This window comes from Carya illinoinensis, chromosome 5 (assembly GCF_018687715.1).
Source record: "Carya illinoinensis cultivar Pawnee chromosome 5, C.illinoinensisPawnee_v1, whole genome shotgun sequence".
NCBI classification, from domain to species: domain Eukaryota; kingdom Viridiplantae; phylum Streptophyta; class Magnoliopsida; order Fagales; family Juglandaceae; genus Carya; species Carya illinoinensis.
This window is the reverse complement of record NC_056756.1, coordinates 41139698-41152941: the sequence shown is the minus strand read 5'-3', so window position 1 is coordinate 41152941 and position 13244 is coordinate 41139698. Positions and strand designations below refer to the sequence as shown.

The following is a 13244-nucleotide window of genomic DNA, read 5'->3' as shown; positions in this document are numbered from 1 at the left end:
TTTCCACCCCGATTGAAAGTAGAGTTTCTGTTAATTCATAGAGGAAAACGTGCCTTACACGTAGCCACTACTAGTGTGTGTATATATATATATATACAAGCATGCAATAATCCTATTGTTTATATTAGGTATCATTTTTAATTTTACATCTCTTTATATTTTATATGTGTATATAATATATATATACATATATGAATAATTTTAATTAAAATTCATTACACCACACATCATTTATATGTATAATTTAAATATATATATATAATTAGATGAGTTATTTTATTTTTAAACCGGTATATGAACTACATCATTCACATAAGTTCATTTGATTTGTAATATTCAAATATTAAAATTTATCTTTTAAATTAAATTATATCATTTAATATATACATCAACTTGATAATAAAAGTTTTCACAAATAAACATTAGTTTACGATCGAGCATATAATATTGACATCATTTGATCGTAATTAATTAATATCTTAATTCTTTTGATAAGAATTAATACCTGAAGTAGACAAATAATGTGAAAAGAGTAACCGACTTTTGAATGCAATCACAGCCTAATGTTGTTCCCTCTCTTCCATCGTGATTTCTAAATTGACTAATTTTCTTGCTTGTTTTCGGTTTTATATTAATTAAATATAATGATTTCATATAGAAATTTCAACAAACTAATTTTCGTGTAGTTGACCATTCAAAACAAAATTTTTCTCCATGTTAATGCTCGATCGGCAAGGACGACTCCCATTGCTCTATAGGATCTCCTTCACATTAGTTACATGTAGAATGAGGAAAATTAATTGGAAAATTGTATACATGACAGTATCACCTTATTTTTATTTAATTCTATAAGATGTGTCATATTTATTACAGTACCTTGAAATTCTAATTTTATGTTAATTTCTCATATATATATATATATATATATATATATAATTAATTACATTGGAAGATTTAATAACCCCTTTGCATAATTAAGTCAAACAAGTAATTTGGTTGGTGATCACTATGCATACGCGGTAGTCAAAGTCACTTCCTCTTGGTAGAAAAAATTTAAATACTAATTTCAAACCGCAAACTATGAAATTACTTTAGTATTAGCCAGTTTTTTGTTGACAAAAATTAATTGCAACGATTTTTCATCATTAATCAGTCCTCGAAATTGTCTCGGTTCATGGTAATATCGCTAAAGACCATATTTGTCGTGGCAAGTTCATACATAATATATATATAAGATTTTGACGATACAAGCTGAAGTACAACTAAATTAATAATAAAGAACCCAGAAAGAAATCCAATAAAGATAAACTTCCTATTAATATGCTTAGCCGTTGCTATTACTTATTTTATTTTCAACAGATACATTATCGTAATATCGCTAAAGACTGTATTTGTAGTGGCAAGTTCATACATGATATATATATATATATATTAGATTTTGAGTCTTTTTGTTTTTTTTTTTGAAAAGATTCCTCAGAATTTCATTAATGAATATCTCTTCTATACAGCTTGTCTGATTCCAGCTCCTTTACAATGAAGGCTGGCATATCTTCTATCCAAACTTTCTATTCTAACAAGCTTAAAGCATTCCTAGCTAAAGTGTGTGCTACTATATTGTTTTCTCTGTGTGTAAACTGCAGTTTCCATTCTCTATTCTGTTTAAAAAGAATCTTTACATCTTCAATCACAGAACCAATGCTTGACATATCCTCTTCTTCCCTATTAACTGCCATAATAACAGTTTTTGCATCCCCTTCAAATATAGCCTGCCTGATGTTTAGATCAATGCATAATTCTAGAGCTTTGCGCAAGACTAAGCACTCTGCCACCATGGGGTCTTCCACATGACTCTGTTGATCACATACAGCCACCATTGGGTCTCCCTCTTCATCCCTTATAACTATGCCAACTCCCATTTTTTCCTTTTTTGTTACTAAGGCAGCATCCCAGTTCACTTTTACAAAACCACCCACTAGTTTTTCCCATTTCTGCTTCTCTCTTGCAGGTCTTTGAACTTGCTTTTCCAGAGTTTGAGGGACCTGGGCATTCTGGTATTCTAATAAAGCTTCCTTTGCTGCCCTTATTGCTCCTTTAGGACATATCATCTTTTTTTCAAAGACAAAAGAATTTCTACGCAACCACACTCTTCTGAGTATCATAGCCACCTCCTCCAATTGGTTCTTATTCAAATTCTGCATCATTCTTTCCCATAACCCCATGAAGTCTTCTTCTTTTTTGCTCCACTTATGAACAAAACTTTCTGGTTCAGCCCATATGTCATTTGCAGCAGGACAGGTCCAAAGCGCATGCATTATAGTTTCATTGTCTGCATTGCACATTGGACATGACCTTTCTTCCACTATCTTCCTTTTAAATAGGTTTCCTTTGGTAGGTAGGAGGTCGTTTCCAGCCTTCCATAAGAATAGCTTTGTAGCATTGGACACTGTTAAATTCCACATGTACTTCCATCTTTCATCCGTATAGTCCCTCAATGAGCTTTCACCCTTTTCCCTCTTCCTTCTTTCCAGCTGTAAGTAGTATGCACTGCCCACTGAGAACACTCCCTTCTTTGTAAGTCCCCAATATATTTTATCTTTTGCTATCCCTCTACTTAGTGGAATTCTCAAGATCTGGTTAGCTTCCTCTTACTTAAAGATGGCTCGGATTTTATTCTCATTCCATCCTCCCATTGGCTTGTCAATGAGTTCTTCAACTTTTGCATCTGCCTGCAAAACAGAAACTGGTGACTGTATAGAAAAAGATGAGGGAGAAGACAGCCATTTTGTGCCCCATACATTTATCTTACTACCATCCCCCACTCTCCACCTTAAACCTTCTTCTACAAGGCTTCTAGCATCCCATACACTTTTCCAAATGAGGGAAGGTTTTGAACTCAGTTTAGCTTCCAAGAAACTAGAATGCTTGTAATATTTCTCTTTATAGATCACACTAGCTAAAGAGGATGGAAACTTTAAAAGCCTCCAACCTTGCTTTGCTAGAAGAGCCATATTAAAAGACTCCAAGTCCCTGAATCCCAACCCTCCTTTACTTTTCTGCTCACCCAACTTCTCCCATTTCCTCCAGTGTATGCATTTTTCTGCCTGCTGCTTACCCCACCAGAATCTCGAGAAAAGCATGTTTATCTCATAGCATAGTTTTCTTGGGAGTTTGAAAACTGACATAGTATAGGTGGGTATTGCTTGTAAAACAGCCTTGATCAATATTTCTTTCCCAGCTTGGGACAAGAAATTGTTCTTCCAGCTTGTAATCCTCTGCCATATTCTTTCTTTTAGAACTCTGAAAGTTTTGAAGCTGGATCTACCTACCATAGTTGGAAGGCCCAAATATTTCTCATAACTCCCACAAGCTACAGCCACCCCTGCTTCAACTATCCTCTTTTTATCACCTTCCCTTGTATTACTACTAAAAAACACAGAGGTTTTTTCTTTATTCAGAAACTGCCCAGAGGCTTTTTCATATTTTTTCAACACTTCTTGCAATCTATTCCACTCTTCTATCTTGGCTCTTCCAAAGAGAATGCAGTCATCAGCAAATAACAGGTGGTTTATACTCGTACCCCCTCTAGCTACTTGCACTCCTCTTGTCAGCTTTTGGTCTTCATAAGAGTTCAAGAGGGTACTCAAACCTTCTGCACAAAGGATAAAGAGGTAGGGTGACAAAGGGTCCCCCTGCCTCAAACCCCTTTTAGGCCAGAACTTTATCCCAGGACATCCATTTATCAGTACAGAAAATGAAACTGATTTTACACAGCTCATAACTAGTTTCACCCAATCCTTATGGAAGCCTAGCTTGGTCATAACAGCCTCTAAGAAAGCCCACTCCACCCTATCATAAGCTTTTGACATATCTAATTTTAAAGCCATACTCCCTTCCCTCCCTCTCTTTCTGAACTTCAAAGAGTGCAACACCTCATAAGCCACCATTATATTATCATTTATCAACCTTCCTGGTAGGAAGGCACTTTGAGTTGGTGAAATAATGGCTGAAAGGACATTTTTAAGCCTATTTGAAATAGTTTTAGAAACTATTTTATACATGACATTACATAGGCTTATAGGTCTGTACTCACTGGCTTTTTTTGGTTCTTTGCACTTGGGAATTAGGGCTATATGTGTATGATTAAGGGCTGGTTCCATAGGGTTCCCATTTAAAAAAGCTAGGGCAGAAGAACAAACCTCTTCGGATATCACCTCCCAATGGTTTTGATAGAAGCATGGTCCAAAGCCATCTGGACCAGGGGCCTTTAGAGGTGCCATTTGCTTCAATGCTTGCTCCACCTCCACTCTAGTATAGCTCTTCATCAGCTTATCATTCATCTCGGGTGTCACCCTTGCTAACAAACTTCCCAAACATGCTTCAATATCTTCTTCACTTGGGTTTGTAGATTGAAACAAATGCTCAAAATATGCCCTGAAGTTCTCTTCAATTTTTTGATGCCCCTCCCACTTCCTGTTATCATCATCATATACACTCTTAATGAAATTTCTTTTCCTTCTTTGATTGGCACATGCATGAAAATATTTAGTGTTTCTATCTCCATGCCTATACCAATTACATTTAGCTCTTTGTTTCCATCTAATGTTCTCTTTCTCCAGTAACAGGTTCAACTCCTTCTTTACTTGCCTTATCTCTTCAATGTTACAACTACTTTCCTTTTTTTGTAAGTTTTGTAAAATTTTTGTTTTTTCTTCTATCTCTCTGTTTCCCCCCCTCCTCTTTATTTTACTCCATCTTAGTAGAGCAGCCCCACTTCTTTTCAATAATTCCATCACTGAATTTGGCCTCGAATTTTCTGCATCTTTCTTCTTCCATACCTCTTGTAGAACCTCCTTACAATCCTCCTCAAGAGCCCAGGAAGCCTCATATTTGAAGCTTCTCTTCCAGACCCCCCTTCTACTTTCTGATTTTTTCATGTGCATCAGCAGGGGCTTATGATCTGAGGTCCTGGCTTCCAATACCTCAACCCATGTTTCTTTATAATTCTGAATCCAAGTATGGTTTGCTATAGCCCTGTCCAATCTTTCCTTTGTGAAAGATTCATCCCCATGAGCATTACTCCATGTGTACTTATGCCCTTTCCACCCGAGATCGTGCAAATTACCTTCCTGTAGGACTTCCCTAAACATCACCATCTGACTTTCTGACCTTGCTTTTCCCTCCCATTTTTCATCATTTGTAAGGATTTCATTGAAATCCCCCACTATGCACCAACCAATGCCTCTTGGAGGCTTGAAAGACTTCAACAAAGTCCAACTCTCTTTTCTTCTTGCAGTTTCTGGATGCCCATAGAAACAGGTTAGTAACCAACCTTTTTCTTCCTCCTCCTCTACCCAAACATTTATATGCCTTTGAGAGTAATTTACCACTTCCACTCTCACTTGAGCATTCCATAACAGTACCAATCCCCCTCCTTTTTCCACTGCTTCTACCGCAAAACAGCCTTCACTATTTAATATCTTTTTTAAGTTTTCAAAACTTTTTCTTATAGACTTAGTTTCCATAATGAACACTAAGCTGGGTTTATTCTTCTCTGCCATATTGCAGAGATCTTGAACTGTCTGAGGGTTCCCCAACCCTCGACAGTTCCAACTTAGGAGTTTCATAATGCTTGGCGGGGCTGAGAAACAGCCACCGCCATCATGTTTGAGTTTTCCTCCTCTCCCACCTCACTACCCCATTTCCCCTTCTTTTTAGTGCCCGTATCCTCTCCTGCCCCACCCCCTTCACAGCTTCTTTTTTTCTGCAATTCACCTGAGAAAACAGCCTCACCCATCTTCCCTTTTGCTCTGGCCTTTCTTTTCCATCCTCCCTTCTTTACTTGTTGGTTTTCTACCTCATTATTCCCACACCCTCCTACCTTACCCCCCTTCACTGTCACCACATTTTTTCCATAATTTTCTATCTCACTTAAAATATTTTCTGCCACAAACCCAACCTTATTCCCGACCCCTTCCCCCTCAGTATTTTTATTCCCTTCTTCCATACTTTTTTCAACTCTCTCCTCTTGACTTCTAAATATCTCATTATTGACCCTCTCCCCATCTTCTGCTCCTACCCCTCTTTTCTCACTCTCATTCTTCTTCTTGCTGTCAAAATTCCCCACCCCTTTTTGATTCATATTTTCTTCCTCCTTCCTCCACCAACTTCCATCCTCCCTTCTCCAAAAACCTCCATTATAGCCCCTGGTTCTGTTTTGTTGTTTAGCTCGCAACCATGAGCCATATTGATCAGCTTCACCCTCCTCCTGAACATTACCTCCATAACAGCCCTCCTCCCCGTGTACTATACAACCACAAGAGAAACAGATCTTGGGTAATTTCTCGTAGGTAAAAGGAATCCAGTAACTAGAACCTTTGACCTTAATTGTTCTCCCTCTTGCAATTGGTTTGGTTAAATCCAAATGCAACTGTACTCTAATGTAGTTCCCCCAACCACTTCCATCCTCCTGCACCTCCACATCTTCGACCTTACCCACGGAGGCCCCTATCTGTTCAGCTCGACTTTTTGTCATACATGACAGAGGCAAGTCATGCATCCTCAGCCAAAAACTCTCCGATTCAAACTTCACTCTATTTAAAGGAGTGTATCCTTCAAACTCCTTAAGAACTAGCAAGTGGTTGTCAAACAACCACGGCCTGCCAGCCGACACCCTCTCTTTATTAGCAATAGTTTCAAACATTAGAGCGAAAACATTATATTTTACCTCTGCTAACTTCACGGCTTTGCTCAGTCTCCAGATCTTCGCTAAAGTGGCTTCCAGCACCTCCTTGCTAATCACTCTTGGTGAGCATAGCTTTCCCAGCAGGCTTCGCTGTTCTTTGTAGACTAGCTCAGTCGAGGGATCATCCTCAAGCTCTATGTCGACTATCTCCTCTTCTCTCAATCTGAGACACTTCCATTTCTCCTCCAGTGTCTCCATTCTCCTTCTGCCGATTAGAAACTCACTCTTTCCTCACAATAACTTCCTCTCTGCCGTAGCTTTCTATTCTCCCTCCGCCCCTAAACCACCGTATCTCTGAACTGAATTCCCCTACCTCGCCTGTTTCCACCAGAAAAACTCTCTCTCCTTTGCCTTGTAACAAACTGGAAGGCCGTTATAACCACCCTCACGTGCCTATCGCACCCTTCCCACACCACCTCTTCTTTTCGAGAGAAAAGAAAGAGAGGAGACTTTAGATTTTGAGTCTTTGACAATACAATAGGTACAACTAAATTTTCTTAAGAGTAATAATTTAGTTTGTGACCGCAACCCATCTTGGAGACTAAATCATCAAAGTTGTAATTTAATTTCACATCCGTCCCTATCTATTGCATGCATAATCCTACCATTAATCAATTTGGAAAGTCACATTACATATATATAAGCAAGAAAAAGTCTACCCAACTTCTTTCTTTTCACACAACCTCCACACATTAATTTTTTTTTTAATTTTATTATATTTTCCTTTTATCAAATATTTAATATATGAATAATGAATAAAAATTTTAATTAATTTAAAAAAAATAAACTTAAAAATATTTTAAAAAAATATAGTGCATAGAAGTTGGAGAGATATATTTAAAAATTTAGGCGTATACATCATAGTCAATTCTCATGTCACTGTGAATCATCAGTGGGCCAGACTGACACCAAACTTTTTCAATAATTCCATTATTTATATTAGGTATCATTTTTAACTTTTACGTCTCTTTATATTTCATGTGTGTGTATAATATATATATATATATATATGAATAATTTTAATTGAAATTCGTTACACCACACACTATTTATATAACATAATTTAAATATATATATTTAAATAAATTATTCTATTCTCAAACTGGTATATAGAGTACAAAATTCACAAAACTTATTTTGATTCATGAAATTCAAATTTTAATATTTATCTTTCAAATCAAATTATGTCATGTAATCTACACATCGGCTTGATAATAAAAAATCTCATCAATAAACATTAGTTTACAACCGAGCATATATATATTGAGATCATTCTATCATAATTAATTAATGTCTTAATTCTGATAAGAATTAATTTAAAATGTGAGTATGGTATATATCATTACTCAAATTACTTGCCAGTCATGTCTTGTATGCTTCAAACACTATAGGGTCCATTATTTAAGCTTTTCGTACGTATTTATATTATTATCTTAAGGTTAAAAGGTTTATATAGTCCGAGGCTTGAAAATCTTAATAGGGTTTGAAACTAGGTAAGGACCAATTCAATTAATCGGTAAATTCATAATAATTTTGAATCGGTTATTTCAATATTGATAAAAAAAAATAATATATAATGCAGTTCAAACATTTAATATCATGTATAGAATAGTATAAAGTATAAATTCATTGACTAGTTTCAATAAAAATATTATATAAATCCAAATAATTTCAGAAAACATATAATTTATATATTTAATCTCTATTATTAACATTTTTTTTTTTTTGCCTCGTATACTATGAAGATATAAACCATTATGTTATAAGCATATGGCAAATATATTATTTTATGCACAACCACAAATTTAATACAAAATAGCCATTCAAATCTTAATTTTTTTTGTTCAAGTAAAGAAAATAAAGAATCACATGTTTTATATTTTAAATCTTCTATGATTCTTAATGAATATAATGATGAAGTTAATATATATTTAGTTCTATTATATTTTTGTACAAAAAATAAAATAAAATTCAGTTGTTAGATAACATAAAAATAATTAATATAGTTTTGAATTGATTGGAATCAGCTCGTATGGATCTAAAATCAGCTTGAATTGGTTTGAATCATATAAAATCAATCTATAAGTGAATGGTTCAAAAAGTTCACTAAAACTGATTCCATTTCTTAATGATTCAATTTGAATCGACTTGAATCGAACCCTTTTTTCAACCTTGAACCGTTATAGTATTTAACAATTCTAGTGCTTTTGCATCAATTGTTGGGCTTTAACCATTTACATACTAACACTTCCATATATTGTGATCCCAGATCCTTTCTCCCATGCACACAGTAGTTCTCCCATGCACACAGTAGTTATTCTAGATAATTGCTGCATCCCAATTTTCAATGTTTCATCGTTGTCATTTGTCTATGGAACGTAAATGCAAATCTGGTTGGCATGTCCTCCTTGAGCCGCTGAAGTAGGCTGTGCTGCTTGAACGCACTAAGGACAGCGGCTATCTCGTCCAAAATCCACATAACGTAACACACCACAGGTATTTGACAAATATACACAGAGACCTGCCCACTTCAAGGGGAGCACCTCCAGAAGTAGAGAGAGAAGACAGAAAAAGAGAATAAACTTTTGATTCAAATTTTGCATACCATTACAAGAGTGATGTTCACTACATATGCTAACTGAGCCCTTAACGGCCAACACGCTAAAACAAAAGAAAAGGATATAAGCAAATGGGCGTAATATGTAGAAAGGTATGGGCCACGGCCGAATCCCCAGTTATCCAGCCAATTACAAACTAAAGGCCACAGGACGACTCAAGCTACCTACCCAAGCCCACTATAGCTTCGGCCCACGGCTATAAACTGAACTGTGACACACAACAAGATTGCATAGAAAGAAAATGTTACTATACTCCCTAATTCATACTACTCAATTTGCTTTCTTGAGTAGGAAAATGCTACTGTCAAGAGAGCAAATTAAGTGGTATAAATTAGAAGGCATAGTAATATAAATGTCCATGCATAGAATGCATGCCAGCAAACCACCATAGAGAGATTGCTGACTCTTCTTGCTCGACTATTGTGAAGCAGTGCCAATCCGGATTTAAGATACCACCGCAGGGTATGGAGGTGCCAGCTCTGGTGGCGTGCTGATTGAAGGGTTGTGTTGTTTCGGCTGAAACAGAACTGGAGAAGACGGCTCACCGACATAAAGGTTTGGGCTCAAAATGGGGTTAGGAACTTAAATTAACCCTCAGGTCCAGTCCAATAATTTTGTATATATGCATAATATATGGGTTTTGATTTCTGAACATAAAGTATAATGAGTCCATTTGGTCATGAGTCCAATAGATGACCCAGCCCGATTGAGTTGAACTAGTTTTATAGTTAAATAGTGATTTTAGGAGTAACCACAAAATCCTAATTTGATTTGATAATAACTTCATGAAAGTAGTAAAAAATATTTATGTAAGCTAATGTTGTAGGCTTTACGTACAGTAGTTGCGTGTTTGGTGTATAAATAGACTTGCGAATTGTTTTTCTTTTTATTTTTGGGTAGAGGCTAGAGCTATGAAAACGCAATGAACTAGAAAGAGAAATGATAGTTGCAGTCGTGCGTACACAAGTGTCGTATAATTATTTTGAAAAAAGTAAATACATATAGGATCTACATGAAAAATAATTAATTTTTTAATATTAGTCATCCCTTTTTCACGGCGACTGCACGATACTTACATATTCCATGACTATATGTATCATTACTCAACTAGCCAGAAAATAGACTACTTGGAAAGATGTATGTAGCCTTAAAGCTTTTTTTTTTTTTTTTTCCCAGGAAGGGAGAACCGTTTACAGACAAGATATTGGTCACATTTAAAGGTTGTAACATTACTGACGCTTTATTTAATGTTGTATCTATAATTATCATGTGATCTAGGTATGCTCACTTATGAAATGCTTCTAACATGGTTACTGAGGATATTTTTGTAACTACATATAGTGTAGGACTTGCGTAAAGAATCTCTTCGATCCATTGTTGTTGAAAATAATTCAATTAACGTCCTTGCGCAAGCAAAGTGGTTAATTTTGTAAATTTTAGGTTTTCAAGAGAATGAAATAGATTGAAAAAAGGATAAGTTATTATTTTTTTCAACAGTTTGAATGATTGTAGTGCTCAAAAGGATCATAATTATATTATTAAACAAAAATAGCTTATAGACGATAAAGAAGAAAATAAAGGAATGAACAACTTATAATTTAGAATAATTGGTAAAATAAGGACACATCCAAACAATTTTTAAAGGTCTGGAGTTGAATCTTATTTTGGTAATTTATAGAATAATACGACAAAATAAGGCTATCATGAAGTCTGATTGTTTGTTTGAAAGAAAAGAGAGATATCCATTAGCACTAGGATATGCATTGTAAATGACATGTCCCACCACCAAACGTAACCATTCACCTGCAAAGTATTAAGGGATGTTGGCATTGTCTGCTCGTAACTACTCCGATGCTTAAGTTAGTGGGGAATAGTATATAATTACTCAAGAATCCAATCAAAGATATCTTAGGGTTACCTGATATCTGTATATATAGACGTTAGGCTGTGCTAGATTATATTGCAGTTAGATCACACTCACTTGAGGTTTATCAACTTAGATTAACCCTAAATAATAGGAGTAATCATGAACACCCTTTTGAACTCTTATCCTTCCATGTGAAGTGAAACATAGAACCTTTTTGGGCCTTGAACCCCCAGTTTGGGCCATGTGACTGATATAATTAATTGTTGGGCTGAAGTATTAAGTGGACCCTTCAGTTACCCAGCTAATTTCCTTTGCCCCTAGGCGTGGGGAATTTCTTTCTTCTTTAGTGAATCCATCCTTATAATTTTGTGCAGACCAGTTTCTAGAATATGAACTTGCCTTTCGTTGTGAGTAACTTGGATTGGACTTTCGAGGCCTTTTAAATACCCACGAACCCGTTCTTGCATTGAATTCAACGGGTCGCCAAACTGGCAAGTAACCCCGCTATCCCATCACACTTTTTGTCTCGCCATTTCCATCTTCCAAGAATAGAGGGCATTGATGATTGACTTTTGACGTGGCGACGATTACTAGGTTACATGCAACAGTTCCCATTCTACTCCATTCTTCTGTCAAGTTATGATGCTTACAGCGACTAGCCCTTCATAATCAACATCCAAATATATTGGCTTTTGCCCTTTCACTCCTTCTTGTTTCTGTCCTTTCCCTTCTTGCTTGTGCCTTTTGACTTTCCCTTCTTGTCCGTGCCTTCTTGCCACTTCCTTGGGTACTTAGTTAGTACCTTCCATGGCTGAACATGGTGGTATTGTTGCTTGCAACCGATGTGCAATCATCCCATGTTCTGGATGTCCCAACCTACGAAGGGTATGGGTGGGGCTTAGCTTTTAGGCATCGGGTTTTTGAAGCAATACGAGAAATCCCTCCTCAAGGATGTGTTGATGATGAGGGCTTTGCTGGCAAGGTTACTTTGACCATGTCCTCGTTGGCTCACGGGTTAAGGCTTCCTTTCTATCGCTCTTTATGCGACATTTTGGATCTCCTCCATCTCGCCCCTACTCAACTCCACCCCTCTGCTCTGAGGGCCTTCCTCTGTGCTTGTATTATGTCTCGTATGGCTTTGGAGCTACTCGGGGAGCTTTACCCTAACCTAATTGCTCGGGATTTTCTATGTTTCTATCATTTCTAGCCATTTGGGCAATGTTCTTAGTTTCTGTAAAAAAGACAAAGGGCAAACACTGGCCCAGTTTAAGACCCGTTACTCCAATGCGAAGAACTGGTCAGGCAAGTTTTTCTTTATTTTTGGTAAAGGTTGGGATCGCCCAATTTCAGAGACTCCTCAACGAGATTTTCCAAATAGGGCTAATTGGGGCAAAATCCCTAACGAGAAAGGTTTGTTGGTAGGGATGGAACCCTGTCTGGCCGGGAGCTGGAGCAGATCGAGGTGGTTCGTGGTTAGGCTGAGGAGCACCCTAACAGTCTTTGGACTTACTTCTCGTTGACTCCCGCCCATGTAGATTGTGATATCCCGTAATTTCTTGTGTTTTAATTGAATAATTATATTATTTATTATTATTATTGATCCCCTTGTTTTAAATTTAATATGAATTTCATTATATTATTTTGGGATCACTAAGTGGTGAAATTTATTTTTATGTGCTTTTCTTGATATTAATTATTGTTTAATATTTAAATTGCTCTTTAGTTTAAATTATTTTATTTAAATTATCAGTCTAAAATCCTTTTTCGATGGATCAGTTTTAAGACCCCAAGATGAAAAGTCTGGATCTATTTTCCCTTCCTTTTTCTTTTTCCATTTTCCTCTCATTTTTTTCTCTTTTTATTCTTCCTCCCCAGCTCACACTCGAGCCTCTCTCCCTCACTCTCTCGTGCATCTATCTCTCTCATCCAGTGTGCTACTGAGCACCATCGTCTGGCGACACTGCCTAGCCTACTACCTTCACCAACCTCTGGCGACCTCACCCTTCCCAACCACCAT

General features: G+C 36.5%; 1 protein-coding gene across 1 annotated transcript; it reads right to left on the bottom strand.

Annotated features, from left to right (window-relative positions):
• Positions 1-1565: 1565 nt before the first annotated feature.
• LOC122310354 lies at positions 1566-2459 on the bottom strand. Its single transcript, XM_043124248.1, has one exon. The coding sequence runs from the start codon at positions 2457-2459 to the stop codon at positions 1566-1568; it is 894 nt and encodes a 297-aa protein (XP_042980182.1).
• Positions 2460-13244: the final 10785 nt, after the last annotated feature.